Source organism: Dermacentor variabilis, chromosome 8, assembly GCF_050947875.1.
Source record: "Dermacentor variabilis isolate Ectoservices chromosome 8, ASM5094787v1, whole genome shotgun sequence".
Classification (NCBI taxonomy): domain Eukaryota; kingdom Metazoa; phylum Arthropoda; class Arachnida; order Ixodida; family Ixodidae; genus Dermacentor; species Dermacentor variabilis.
The window spans coordinates 19,112,154-19,127,343 of NC_134575.1; the positions used below are offsets into that span (position 1 = coordinate 19,112,154).

Sequence of the window (15,190 nt, forward strand, 5' to 3'; positions counted from 1 at the left end):
GCAGCGAACGCTATGCATGAAGGCGAGATTTCTGGTAGAAACGCGGCCTCTTGCGTGGGCCGATCCCTGATGTAGTGCACAGCCGCACCAAGAAAATTGCATCATTTTCAGATTTCTGTTATTGTTTCGAACTTTTAATATTTATGTATTAGAAGATTTCACATAAAAGGCATGCGCTGTGAGTGTTTTCTTTCATTACATTTGTTTGAGGGCTGTGATTTGGCCTTCTCAAAATAACGAGAAATAACTGTGTCGAGAATGTAAGACAAGGTATGAGCCGCATCAGTGATATAATGGTGTGGCAATATAACCCGCATATACCACACGTCATATATCAAGGCGTGACATATACATATGCCTAAATATACACGGAAATTTTCGCTCATGGACATCTCTGACCCCTCCGACACCGACACAGCATTTTCTTCGACGCGGGACCCTTAACGGTCGCGTTAAAATAACGGGAAGAGAGGGCGAGGCAATCATTTCATCCAGCTGGGGTACTCTCACGTGTCCACCCAAAATCGCCGAACACAAGCGTTTTAACATTGTGTAACCATCAGAATGAAGCCGCCACGACTGGGAGTCACGCCAGCGATATCGTAATCACCTGCAGAACAACAAAGCCGCTTCAATCCCGCTTTATTTCCGAGCGCACACTCACATTGCTGCAAACGAATATGTGAAAAATAAAAGCTTGCGAAAAAAGTGAATACGATCTCACGAATCAGAAATTATCACGATTGTTGCAATGCTGACATTCTCAAGAAGTGCTAACTTGCGGCAACCGCTTTTACTACGGATTTCACACGAGTTTTACAAACATCCATATAGAATAAAAAGATAAGGCACTTCTGATAAAGGAAACCACGTGAAGTATCAGCACATGTTATGGTCCATAGGAACACTATTCGCACTTTTATTCAAGAAGGCTAATTTCTCATAAGATTTTAAAGAAACCAGTGAGTCAGAGTTAGTCAGCAGCACCGACTGCGTGCTCAATCACGGTACTAAAGACCCCTAGAATAACGTCTTAAGCTTTTAGATGCGTACTATCATTACCTCCGACATAGTCAAACGCGATCACAAATTTGCATAGGTTCGCGTCTTAGGTCTTTCACGTCGGAGCCCAGTTATCACGATACTTACGAAAATTTTTCGAAGTAGACGTTTTCCAAGCGTCTGTCCGCAGCTGGCCCGGCGAAAACAACGAGGCAGCTTTTGCCCTGAGATCTCTGGCCTATCGAGAAGTCGTGTAGCATCTTTGGTGAAAATGAAGAGGCAGTATGTTAGCCATCGGCGATGGGCAAAATTAATTAAATGTGAGTGTTCATCTCTCCAAAACAATGAATCTTAATAGGCATCCCGTTGTGGGAACCTCCGAAATAATTTTGACCATCTGGGGTTCGTTAAGGTTCACCTGAATGTAAAAATCAAACACCACAAAATACGAAGATTGCTGGGCACAAAGCATAAATTCCAGTTAAACTTTCATCAGGAATGCAGAGATATGCACGACTGGAATGTAAACAACATATTGTGCATACTGCAAGCTTTTAGGCGAAGTAAAATTGCTAGAAGAAAACTAAAGACAAAGCTCGGTTGGTTTAACTCTATACGAACTTGTGAGGCCTTGTATATTATACATATTATCAAAAGATATTGCATAAATCCTACAATAGATAAGTGGTACAATATTTGGCACACATTCTTACGATTGCATGCGTTTTGTGCTCGGCTGTCGGAGAATAAATAAAAAAGATGTTGTTCACAAGGGCATCCACACCTTGAGGCTTTCTAACATTTCTTACAAGGAAGTTTCGTCGAGGCCATTTGTCGGAGTGTCCAGGATGCGAAAGTCGCAAATATTTCGGTCCCAGAAGTACTTCAGCATGAGCGACGTGGCCCCACCATTCGCGGAGAGTTGTGACTTCAGCTCGCGCCTGTACCTACATGACGTCAAGGTTTGTCGTAAAGTTCAAAACACCATTGAAACTCCGCATGTTCACCCTTGTCTAACACTTTGGTGAACAAAAGAGTTATAGCTCTATTTCTCTGCACTTAGTGTATTTTGAAGACTTCTGCAACATTCGTGGCAATGTCCTTGCTTCGAGTCAGGGCGCCCACAACTGTGTCACTATAGAATTTAAGTTTGTCCGTACAAACTACTACTTTTCATGTAATACTGGGTTACCACAGACGTGGCAACCACGACGCGTTAGAAACGTTTTTGTTTGGCATAGGTGTTCCCGTCGAAAGGAAATAAATAAAAGCAACATGTCACGCCAGTGCCTAAGTATATGTTCTCGTGTTAACTTCACCCTCACCCATGAAGGGTAAGGGAGAGGGAGCTACACGTCCATACGTAAAACCACGTGCTAAGGAAAGCAGTTGCTGCCTTGACGAACACGAGTGTACCTTTTTCAAAGCAGTGGCTCAAGCAACATAAACGATTCGAAGACTACGCGTCACTAATTAGGCTGTAGTTTGTCGCGGCTAGCTCAGTCGGTAAAGCCCGAGACCTTTAGTTTCAGAGTCGTGGGTTCGGGCACCGCGTTGGGTGCCACTGCTGCAGACTTGGCCTTGCGGCTACCTCCTCTTGATTCACGTAGGACGGATATCAATCACGTGTACACGCAAAAAAAAGGACTATTGATTAAAACTTGCGTAATAAAACAAATGCGTACAACGCCGTCGCTAACAAACATAACAGCTGGCCGCCATCTCAAGCCACCGTCGCCAATCTCACGCTACCCGGAGGTGCACAAGCCACTTAATACTGGCGCATCGCTGTAGGCACCACGTGACAATGGTGCAGCACGCCCTAAGACGCGGGTGCTGTGGCATTCCTTAGAAGTTGAACACTGCAACATTGCATCTTCTCCAAGTTTTCTATAGTCAAACTCTGGGCCACCAGATGACGTAACCAATGCGACTGCTCGCGTCAACGCATCCGGTCAACCAGTATTCCGTAAATACCATTACATCCATGGAAGGACTTCTTAAACTTGCTCTTGACATCGGAAATTTTGCGCGCACTGTACTGTTAACGAATTTTTGTGACCCCTATTTTATTAGCCAGCGGCGTCCGTGCGCACTGACTCGAGTCGGCTGATGCACCCGATATACCCTCAATTATGAAATAGGATTGTGCAAGCCACACCATCGCGGGTGCTGTATAGACGAAACTTATTCTATAATCTCATTAGTTAAAGCATGGAACGCACACAGCGTGGTGAGCCCGAATGTTTGGTGGGATAGCTAGGTAGTATGTAGAAGGAAAGAAAACTGGTCTGACAATGCGAAGAATGATATAAGCGTTAATACACTTTGCAATAATGCACACCTTAAGATATTTTATTGATAGTGTGTCAGCGTCGACCGCAAGGCATGTCAGCTGCCTTGTAACGGCAAGGGGCACTCCTGAAGTGAAAAAAGCGATAAAATACATAAAAGTGAAAATACCCTTGCATGCCGGCACATACTGTAGCCGATCCCGCCGCGTCTTGCAGTTGCAAGGTCACTGACCCGCCGGGCGGTCGATGCTCGCGCGCTATTATTTAAAGAACTGCAAGGGCACACTTCCGTTAATGATGGGTAAGGTAGCGTATTGTTCAAAAGAACTGAAAGAAGGTAATGTCCTCAGCGAAAAGACAAGGCAGGATCATTCCTCTATTTTACATTTATCCATCTTTTATTCCTACGTCTTGATTCATGCTGCGGTACAGGTGTTCCGCGTAACATAAACACGCAATGTTGGCCATGCACAAAGCTAAACACGAAATGCGTACAAGTTAAACGCAAAATATTGCCATAGTATACCGTAGATAGGGTCCCAACACACACACAAAATAACTTGAACACTGACAATCTCGAATAAACAATGGTAAAAGATAGGAAAATCTCCCGAGTGACTCGACCAAGTAAAAGATGAAGATAAGCCTGAATTGAAAATATTGCATTATTCTGAAAGTAATCCAGGTGCGCTGTGTTGTAACATTCCGCTGCGTTCCAACAACACAGAAGTTTACATAAATATCGAGGCATCGGGTTATGAGAAGGGACGTAACAATGAATGGCGCTAGAGCAAGCACTTCTTTAAGGACTTGTATTCGTCAGGGCTCGGAGAACAAATGCCCCTGCCGAAACGTTGGCTCTCATCAAAGTTCCTTGCTCTACCGCTATTCATTAGATTCGCCATGTTGGCATTTTGAACCATTCATCGAGGGCGTAGCAGCGTTGCAAGCCAATCAGAGATGACAAAATGGGAAGTTTATGAAGTGGGAGAATTCGACGGCGTTCAGAACCGCGATTACGGTCCGGTTTGAAAGACCAAGCACGCCTATCGGAAATCGTTTAAAATCATACAACAGTCAGAAGGATTTTAACACAATACGTACATCAGTCGACTGAATGAATGCCAACGGAAGAAAAGGTCTGCTCACTTGTACGAGAAGCCGATGCCGAACTTTGTGTCCTTCATATTCGGACGTTCGCCCAAAAAGATGCTCAAGGCGGCCTCCACGTTGTTGGGTTCAAACGGTGCGGGGCCTCTCTTGTAGACAGAGTCGTAGAACATGTAATCGCACAGTCCATCCTCCGGGAACATCTTTGACGAGTTGAGCGTGGAGCCAATCGTGCACAGCAGCCGCTGCCATTTGATTTCTGCGGATTTTTGTAACACCATCAGAGTTCAGTATGAAGCCTCGAGAGCAAGCTTCAGCTCCGGCGGTGGGAGGAGGGGAGAAATAGTTTTTGTCAGCAACCACTGCACCAAATTTGATGAGGTTCGTTGCATAAAAAAGAAAAAGACTTAGAATGTAGTAACTGTAGGAAGCGCATTTATTTTATTTAAGCCATTGTTTCTTCTATAAAAATTGACAAAAATAGCACATTTCCAGAAAACGAAACTAACAACTTTACACTTCTGTAAGCCAGCAATCAAAAGTGATATCGCAATTCTGTAAATTGCATCTAATATCAAATCTAAAGCAAGCAAATTTAATATATTATACGTGGTTGTCAAGTTCGCCACTAATATGTGAGTAGCCCTATCGCAAAACCTTCGTAAACATTGTAACAAATTTAGATAAGTTATGTAATATCTCAAATTCGTCCGCTTTGGACGTTCTGATGGATGCAGTTCACAGAACGCCGATCCCAGTCTTTGATGCAGAGGAAAGTATTTGTGAACTTGGGGCTTCCGTTCTTTTTAATCACACAATTATATAAAAATATTTGTAAACAATTTCAGGTCATAAATAATAATAATAACTCTTCCGACAATCACTGGAGTTTCACTTTTTCTCTCAAATAGCACAAATTTCGTGAAAATCGGCCCAGGGATTATCTCAGAAAAGCATTTCTGCGTTTTACATGTATTTGAATAGGCGGCGTCGGAGTTGAGGCCGAGCTAAAGCTTCCTATTAAATATGAGCCACGGTGACTCAGTTGGTATTCTGTTAATATAGCGTCATAATTGAAATTAACACGTGATTATGCAACACAGTTCAGTAAGAACAGCCGAAGTGGGGGGAAGTATTACATAACATGTAACACAAATAATAATTAGTATGAGGACTCGCCAGTATTTAATTTAGTGAATTTGATGGGAGATAAATATAGCATCAGATAACACCACCCTGTCGAAACGGTGGCTCCAGAATAAGGAATCTCTTTCGCGGTCGCTTTTGGTGATGTAATGTCTTCATTTTTTGCCAACATTAATATTAAACTGTTTATCCTTTAGAAAAGCAGTCGATAAGAGTGTTCGTCCACATGCCGTATACTAGAAGTATGGCGACACGTTTCAATTTCCTAAGGTACAATAACTATAAAGGAGTCATTAACCTAAAGCGGTGCAATAGAGTCCTATCAGGCAGTTAATAATAAAATTATAAATTTCATATCTATTCACGAACTACATATTAACTAAAATTTCAATTACGTCTCTCGCACTACATCGAATGTGAAAGGCATCGCCGTACGCAAACAACTCTATTTCAGTTAACACTGTTTCTTAACAATAACAAACACATTCTAAATAACATTTATGAGCGTACTTTTTTTCAGAGTACAGACACAGTGCTAGACAGTGATTGCTGCTTAACGGGAAATATTAAATTTGTTGACTGTAAGTTCTATGGGAAGGTGCTATATAATCTTTGTCTTTAGGATATATTTAACATGATCTCGTTAGATTATAAGGTGCCTCTATTGTAAAATGGCGTTGTTCCCGACTGTCACGTGCTGAAAGTGCTTGCAGGGGGCGGGGCCCTGTCAGGCACTTCGCCTTTTCCTTTCTTTTCTAAAGTGTACCCCCCCCCCCTTTGTCCTTTAACTTTAAATAAAGTTCACCTCACCTTAGCAAGCTTATCAGAGGTTATACTCGCGGTCTACTTTCTGTGGCAATGAAGGAGAAGCTACGAACAAAAAGGGACACCGCTGCTGAAAAAAAAAGTCTCACATTTTCATTCGCGTTAGTTCAGTCTGGGGACGAGAAAACGCGAACATCTTATCCACAACAAGAAATTAGGACAGGTGAGCGTCAAAGTTATCTTTCGCGTTTTTCCGGTTTAGAGGTTGGCAGAATCCGAAACGTTCGCGCATAGCAGTTACTGCTGATTTAGTGTACGTTCCAAGAACCCAAAAGCGTTGTCAAACAGCGCCGAAATAGTTGCCGCCGTCACACATGGGCAAAAGCTCCGTCCTTGTACCTTTTCCTTCATTCTCGCAGAATGACACCCGGGAGTACGAAGAAATTCACCAAGTGTATATCTTATTTCAATTACAAAAGGAAACAGAAGGCAATTTTAACTCAGTGCGCACAGCCTTGGAGGCTTGCTTTCGCTCCTAATAAACTTACTCTTGACTGGTACAGTTGACAATGTCGGGGGAATGAATGTCGTGTCCATGATGGTCTCCTCTGCAGGAATGACGGGTGCTGCGGTAGAATGGCTGGTGCTTCCTTCTACTCTCGAACCGGTCGTCGGGGCCGTGCTAATCGTGAACTCCGGCACAATCATGTTAACGGCAGTAACGTCTCCCGGGTTGCCTTCAGAAACATCGGCGTGCTGATGCGTCTCGGTTTTCTGGTCCATGGAGCCGAAGCCTGACAATCAATCACCGTTTTTTTTTTAGTCACGTTTGAACCATTGTCATAATTCAAGAATTCAACGATGCTCAATAGCCCTGCGCAAAAGCACATTCGACAGACACGCGCCTAAATACCGTCTTTTGTTCAGAAACAAAAAATACCTTTTTAATAAAATAAGTATTTGGAATCAGATTTTATAACATAGGCAGACTCAAGCCCAGCTGACATCTACGTATGCGAAGCATGCTGATTTTGGCAGAGAATGGGTGTCATAAATCATATAAGTGGTCTGTAGCGAACGGGTATATACTGCTCTTGCGATTCGTGTATCGTATGGGTTTCTCTCCGCTATCTCTCTCTCTCTCTCTCTCTCTCTCTCTCTCTCTATATATATATATATATATATATATATATATATATATATATATATATATATATATATATATATATATATATATATGTGTGTGTGTGTGTGTGTGTGTGTGTGTGTGTGTGTGTGTGTGTGTGTGTGTGTGTGTGTGATTTTATTATCATATCAAGAGACACCAACACCAAACACAACAAAGACAGCAGGCGCAACATAGGGAAGATTGCTTGTATTTAGTAATTGGGTTAAAGGAATGATAAATTAATGAAAATGAAAGTGACTGAAAAAAAAAACTGGCCGCAGGTGGGACATACACTGCGGGCAGCTGTTTTTCCATCCACTGTCGTTCCCATTAATATTTTTCATTGATTTAACTGTATTAGTAAGTACAAGTAATGAAGTAATTTCCCATATGTTGTTCTTGGTGTCATTGTTGTTGGCTTCATATAATATATATATATATATATATATATATACTCGAGTGGACTCATGCACTAATAATAGTGCAACTTCAGATAAAGAGCAAGGGGTGCCAGGCCTTTGATGCAGAAGAGCGCCTGGAAGGGCACAAAATCTCATAGTTATAATTAAGCAGTTCTGTGCCCTTTCTTTCGGGGAACAACATTTGAACTTAATCAAGGTGCAAGTCAAGTGTGATGGCTATTGAGAAAAAAAAACATTTTTTTAGTCGATTCGTTTTGTAGACTGATCTTCAGGATGTGCCCACGAGAAGTTAGATATATAGGCGACATAAACTAGATTTACTGGGACAAGAATGCTGTGCAATAAAACCGTACAAAAGGTGGCGACTAGTACTTTACCTTTAAGCATATAAAGCGCACAAAAAAGCTAAATATGGCAAAAATCGAAGGTTCAGTCGAAATACAAGGTATCCACAGCGATAGCAAAGTGCCATTTTGTAACGATCTTAATAAAACAACGACATTTATTAAGGGCGAACTTGTGCCCACAACTAAATTTCACTGCGGTCGTGAAGAAATCCCTGCCAGTCTTGTCTTGTCTTGTGTGCTCAACAGTGGCGCGTAGCCACTATGAGGGACTGGCCAAGAAGCAGGCGGTTTTCCGTATGCTCAGAAGTAAAGCGAAACTATATTTGAATAGTGGAGCGTGGGACGATAGAACTGTAATTTAGAAGTGTAATGAAAATATTGTTAAGAATTCCGATAAAATAAGTTAACGTAAGGAAATGAAATAATAGCAATTATGGATAATTTTAGAAATTCAGCAAGGTACTCTTTTTGTCTCTCTAATAACATTGTAAATTGCCAGAAAAGCATCGCTCTGGCTGGATCCCAGTGAAGTCGCCCCAGAAGAAAGAATGCTGGGCGAGGTTAGCGATAGGCCAAGTTTGGCATATGTGCGTTCTAATAGTTTTGTCTTAGAAAGCGGCGGCACATCGCGTTCTCAAACTGGTCGCGAACCGTCTTCCTCTTTCTTCTCGCGTGACACCTCGTGGGCGTGCCGCATGCGAGCCGGGTTCAACGGGCTCCCCGTACCACGAATGCTGCCTGTTGTTGCTGAACAGCACCATGGTACGGCGTGCACAATACGAAGTGCGCGCAACTTGAATGTGACCAAGTTGCCGCGGCATTATCCCCCTCCTTACCGCATCGGCCCGATGCGTGAGAGGAAGTAGGGGTTGCTGTGGGCTTTCACATTTTTTTTTGGTCATGACCTCTCCTGGTAGGGTTTCATGCGGACAACATGCACAACTTCCGTGGAGTTGCGCCGCCTTGGGCTCGCGTGTCCAGCGGATTTCACTTCGTAAGTGACGCCGCATATACGACAAACTATCTCGTAAGGCCAGAAGCATCGGCACACAAGGTTTTCAGACAGTTCACGGCGTCGCACTGGGGTCCATACCCACACCTCGTCACTGTGCTGATAATGAGTTCACTACGGCGCTTGTTGTACCGCCGGGAGTCGATGCGCTGTTGGCGGCGTATTCGGTACCTTGCCATCTGTCGTGCCTCCTCGGCTCTTTGCAAGAAATCATCTAGGTCAGATGAGTTATTGTTTTCTTCATCTAACGGCAACATAGCATCCAAAGTTGTGGTTACTGCTCGGCCGAATACAAGTTCAAACGGGCGACTCGTGTTGTTTCTTGAAGGGCCGTATTATATGCGGAGATCATGTACGGCAAAATTTCGTCCCGCAGCCTATGTTCAACGTTGACATACATCGAAAGCATGTCAGTCAGTGTTCTGTTGAGGCATTCAGTTAAACCGTTTGTCTGAGGGTGATACGCCGTAGTTCTCCTATGATCAGCATGTGTCATTCGCAACAAGCATTAGGTCCGCAGAAAGGCTGTTGCACGATCGGTAACAACTGTGGGAGCGTCATGCCTGAGCACGATATTGTTGACAATCAATTTTGCAACTTAGATAGCCGTTGCTCTGTACAGGGAATCAGTTTCTGCGTAACGGGTCAGATAGTCCGTGGCCACAACTATTGACTTTTTGCCTAAAGGTGATGTTGGGAAGGGTCCAAGGAGGTTCATACCGGCTAGTTGGAATGGGGCTTTTAGTGGCTCTATTGGCTGGAGGAGGCCTGCCGGTTTTATAAATGGAGTCTTGCGCCTTTGACACTCGTGACAAGTCTTGACATAGTGCTGCACTGATGCCAATAACTTAGGCCAGTAGTATTTCAGACGAATCCTGGCGAATGTAGAGCTCACGCCCATGTGTCCAGATGTCGGTTCATCGTGACATGAATGCAAAATTTCTTCTCGCATAGCTGTGGGTACGACAAGTAAAAACTTTGTCTCGCTGTTATCGAAGTTTCTCTTGTAGAGGACACTTCCTCGCAGACAGAACGAGGATAGCCCTCTAGAGAAAATACGCGGCAGTTGAACGTCGAGTCCCTCCAGGCGCTGTATAAGTGGAAGCAATTCCGGATCATCTCGTTGTTGTTGAGCAATTTGTGACGCGTCAACAATGCTAAGGAACGGAAAATCCTCTTCTTCTGACACAGTTGTCTCGACGGGCGCGCGTGACAAGCAGGCGGCATCGCTGTGTTTCCTCCCGGATCGGTATACGACAGTAATGTCATACTCTCGAAGCCAAAGGCTCCATCTTGCTAGTCGTCCGGATGGATCCTTGAGATTCACCAGCCAGCAAAGCGAATGGTGATCACTGACTGCTCTGAATGGTCTACCATAGAGGTAGCGCCGAAATTTACACATTGTCCAAATGACTGCAAGGCACTCTTTCTCGGTTTCTCAGTAGTTTGCTTCTGCTTTCGAGAGCTTACGGCTGGCATAAGCTATTACTTTCTCCTGGCCGTTCTTTCATTGCACTAGTATGGCACCGAGGCCGACACTACTCGCATCGGTATGAACTTCAGTGTCGACTGTCTCACCAAAATTGGATTGGAGAGTGTTGCAAATTGGCAAGGATTGGAGAAGCTTGCAGGCGTTTCCGTAACTCGTCAAAGGCGTCTTGTTGTTCGCTTTTCCACATGAAAGGTTCATCTTCTCTTGTTAGTATTGTGAGGGGCTCAGCAATCTTTGAAAAGTTTTCCACAAATATTCTGTAGTATACATATAAACCCAAAACAACGTCGCACTGACTTTTTGTCTGTGGTTGTCGGGAACCTCGCAACAGCTGCTGTCTTTTGAGGATCTGGCCGAACGCCTTCGACACTGATGACGTGTCCGAGAAACCGAAGTTCATCGAAGCCGAATTGACATTTTTCCGGCTTAATTGTCAAGTCTGCTGCGCGAATAGCTTCTAATACTAGTCGCAGGCGCTCTAGATGGTCAAATGTGGTAGAAAATACGACCACATCATCCGAATACACTAAGCACGACTGCCATTTAAATCCTGCGAGCACAGTGTCCACCCTTCGCTGGAACACTGTAGGCGCGGAACAGAGGCCGAATGGAAGCGCTTTATATTCGTACAGGTCATCAGGGGTTACGAATGCTGTGTTTTCACGGTCCCACTCATTCACCTCTATTTGCCAATATACACTCTTGAGATCCAGGGAGGAGAAAAACTTTGCACATTGGAGCCGATCTAACGTATCGTCGATACGCGGAAGGGGGCATACATCCCGCTTAGTTCCGCTGTTCAATTTACGGTGGTCGACGCAGAATCGAAGTGTGTTATTTTTTTTTCTTAACGAGCACCACGGGAGACGCCCATGGACAGCTGGAAAGCGGAATAACGTCATCTGAAAGCATCTCTATTTTGTTCTTGATGATCTCCCTTTCGTTTGTTGAAACTCGATGGGGGTGCTGGCATACCGGTCTTGTGGCGTCCTCTGTTATGATACTGTGCTATGTGACATACGTGCGCCGTACCTTCGAGAAAGTGGAGAAGCAGTCAGAAAAATCCTTTATCAGGGCATATATCTGTTTCTTTTGAGCTTCCGGAAGTCTGGAGTTGACGGTAATTGATCGGTCGACACTGCAGGTTCCTGGCAGAGCAGCTGACGTTGTCGTTAGGCTGCATAATTTGGTCGCTACACAGAACTCGTGGAAATAGGCAATAGCTGTTCCTTGTGCAATGTGTTAGAATTCATTGCCGAAATTCGTGAGTGCGACATTTGCATGGCCATTGCTCAAGTGAACAAGACCCCGAGCCACGGAAATACCTTTGTTGAAAAGGAGTTCCATGTTTCCATCCGCTGTGCCTTCCCGGTCGTAAAATGTTTCATTCACCACAGGAACCAGTATACTGCAGCGTGGCGGCACAGTTACACGCATCATCAACGACGCGCAGTGCAGCAAGACGTCGCTCCTCCGTTTCTTCCACAGGTATAGTTTGCTTTGTCGAGAAAGACACACTGGACCTACGTAGGTTATTTATGGCGCCGTTAGCTTGTACAAAATTCATTCTCAGTATAAGTTCCCGTGAACATTATGACAGTACAATAAAGTCAGAAACGTCAGTCAAGCCTTTTATTGTATGTCTTGCGGTGCATCGGCCAAGGGGCGTAAAAAAGATGACCGCCTGCCGTGCGTATCTGCGGTCCAGTCCACTGCGTCACAACTTTTTCCAGGTGCTTCGCCATCTTGAAGCGTATTACCGAATAATCAGCGCCGGTGTCGACTAAGGCATTCAGCTCGCATCCGTCTATTATCAACAGCAAATCTGATGTATTCGTTTCGTTCCTGCACCTGTTTACTGGAATTATCTCGTTATCGCACTGGAACCATGTTGGAGGATCTTCGTAACTCTGGTTATCAGCGGCCTGACCTCCACAGGTCACTTGCTTCAGTTTTCCTGGTGTGGGCTTGGTGAACGACGCCTAGGCAATCGAAGACGCACGTGGGCTAGACGATCGGTAGCGCATGGGCGACGGTGACCGTGGTTGATGTTGGCGAGGAGTAATGGGGCTTTTGCGCGTGAACAAGTATTCTTCGATCTATTCTGGCCGTTCACCGTTTCGGGGGTATGGTGCACTTAAGGTAAAACCCCTTAATCCACCTTGACGGTACGGGCAGAACTTATACAGGTGACCCGGTTCTCCACAGTGAAAACACAGAGGCCTGAGCTCGCGGTCACACCAGACGTCACTTTTCCGGGGCCTTTGTTCCACAAAACGAGGTGCACTACGTGCTGGAGGCGGACAGGCAGCCGGTGGTTCCAGCAGACGAAGTGCACAGCGTACTGTCGTCGGCGGTTAGGGAGCGGTCTACACAACTGATCTACTGCTGCGTACCGCGGGCTGCCTGAGTACGTCGGCGTACGTTGGGGTGCGCCGCATCGGCTGTGGCGCACGCTCTGTATCCCGTATGACCTGTGTCAGCTCGTCCCGGACAACGTCGAGGATAGATAGTGCAGTTGGAGCCTGACGTTCCTGCAACTTGTTGAACTCTTCCCTGATCACTGCCTGGATGAGCTCCCGCGGGGCTTCAAGGTCGTTTGGAACGCCTCCAGCAAAGACACGGGCAGGTGCACAGCTTGCCTAATGGTTGTACTGCCGAGCCCGCTCTTCCCGCGTCTTTTCGATGGTCGTTGTTTCGAATCTGAACTCGGGGACCATGCGCGGTGGGTTGCGGACGAGCACTGCGAAGAGTTCCTGCTTTACTCCACGCATGAGATGGCGCAGCTTCTTATCTTCACTCATGTTTGGATCAGCACGCTTGACCAGGCAGGACATGTCCTCAATGTACATCACCACGTTCTCGCTTGTAAGCTGGTTCCTAGCTTGAATAGCAATTTCCGCCTCTTCTTTACGATCCGTGCTGGCGTATGTTGCTAGCAGTTGTCGTCGAAATTCCTCCCAAGAGGACAAAGAGGGTTCATGGTTTTCATAGCACGTTTTTGCGAAGTCCTCCAAAGTGAAATATACGTTACGGAGCCTCTGTCTCGCATTCCATTCATTAAAGCTCGCCACTCTCTCGAACAGTCCCAACCAGCCTTCCACGTCTTCGAACAAGTCGCCATGGAAACTTTGCGGCTTGCGAGGTTGGCTTACGACCAGCTGTGATGGCGTTACCTGGCTAGTCATTGTGGCGCCGTCGGTTGTCTGAGCTGCCCTCGGCGTGAAGAGAAGAGGGCTGAATTCGCGCCAGTCACCTCGAAGACGGCGACTGGTCCGCTGGCGCACAGGTGTCAGTTCCACGGGATGGACTCGCTGGTGGCCGGGGCTACGCTGACTTTCGTTAGTGGGGCTTCGACTCATACCCGGTGCCTCCACCAGAAATCTGACAATGTTGAGGAACGCAGGTTAACAAAACAACGGTAATTATTAAGGGCGAACCTGTGCCAACAACTAAAGGTATCTGCGATCGTGAAGGAATCCCCGGCAGTCGCGTTCTCAAACTGGCCTCGAACCGTCTTCTTTCTTCTTGCGTGATACCTCGTGTGCGTGGCGCATGGGAGCCGGGTCCAATCGGCTACCCGTGCCACGAAGATCGCTGCCTGTTGTTGCTGAACAACGCCATGGTACGGCGTGCACAGTGTCCAATACGAAGTGCGCGCAACCTGAATGTGACCAAGTTGTCGCGGCAATATTAAGAGCCTACGTTGTTCGGTCGTCACACTTTTGAAGACCGAATACTGCAGGTTTCATAATAATATGTTGCACCGTTTCTTTTTATATTTTGTTTCATCCAATAGCTTGCTTAACGTTAGATGGGACGCACAGCGTTCATTCAATAATAGAGGAATTACCGTGGGCAGTCATCGTGAGATGGGTTCTGATGACTTTTGTGAACACGAACCGAATGTGAACAGTAAGTGTCGAATATCTAACTGAATATCGAATAGTCGAACGCAGGCGTATATGTTTACATTACCAGTCGCCTGCCACGTACCTAGTCAACCAAGCTGCCGTCAAGCACGTTCACTGGAGAGCGCAACACACCTACTGGCACATGCCCAGTCGCCTAAGTAGGCATCAAAGAGCTTCGTTGAAGACCAGCATAGACCGAGTGGCGCATACTCAGTGCTCGAAGTCGGTGTCAGAGAGTTTTAGTGAACGACGGTACCTACACGGTCTCGCATCTAAGTGACCCATGTCAGCGTGAATGAAGTTGGTTGAAGAGGGGCACATATGTTCACAATGACACATACTCAGTGACCCAAGTTGGCGCAACGGTTGATTTCGAGCCCTGTTCCCTCAGCACAGGAGCCCGACGTGCTACCCATTCGACCACGGACTACAACTACGATTGGCGTTTAGCACTGTTGTACACGGCATCCCTACTCGACAAATAATGTTTGACCGGCAAGCGTGCAGCTAGAATAGCA

General features: G+C 45.7%; 1 protein-coding gene across 1 annotated transcript; it reads right to left on the minus strand.

Moving 5' to 3' along the window:
• Nucleotides 1-1,795: 1,795 nt before the first annotated feature.
• On the minus strand, nt 1,796-7,100 carry LOC142591308 (uncharacterized). Its single transcript, XM_075703635.1, has 3 exons — nt 6,866-7,100; nt 4,446-4,665; nt 1,796-1,949 (listed from the first exon to the last, which is right to left on the minus strand). The coding sequence occupies exons 1-3, from the start codon at nt 7,098-7,100 to the stop codon at nt 1,808-1,810; spliced, it is 597 nt and encodes a 198-aa protein (XP_075559750.1). The 3' UTR covers nt 1,796-1,807.
• Nucleotides 7,101-15,190: the final 8,090 nt, after the last annotated feature.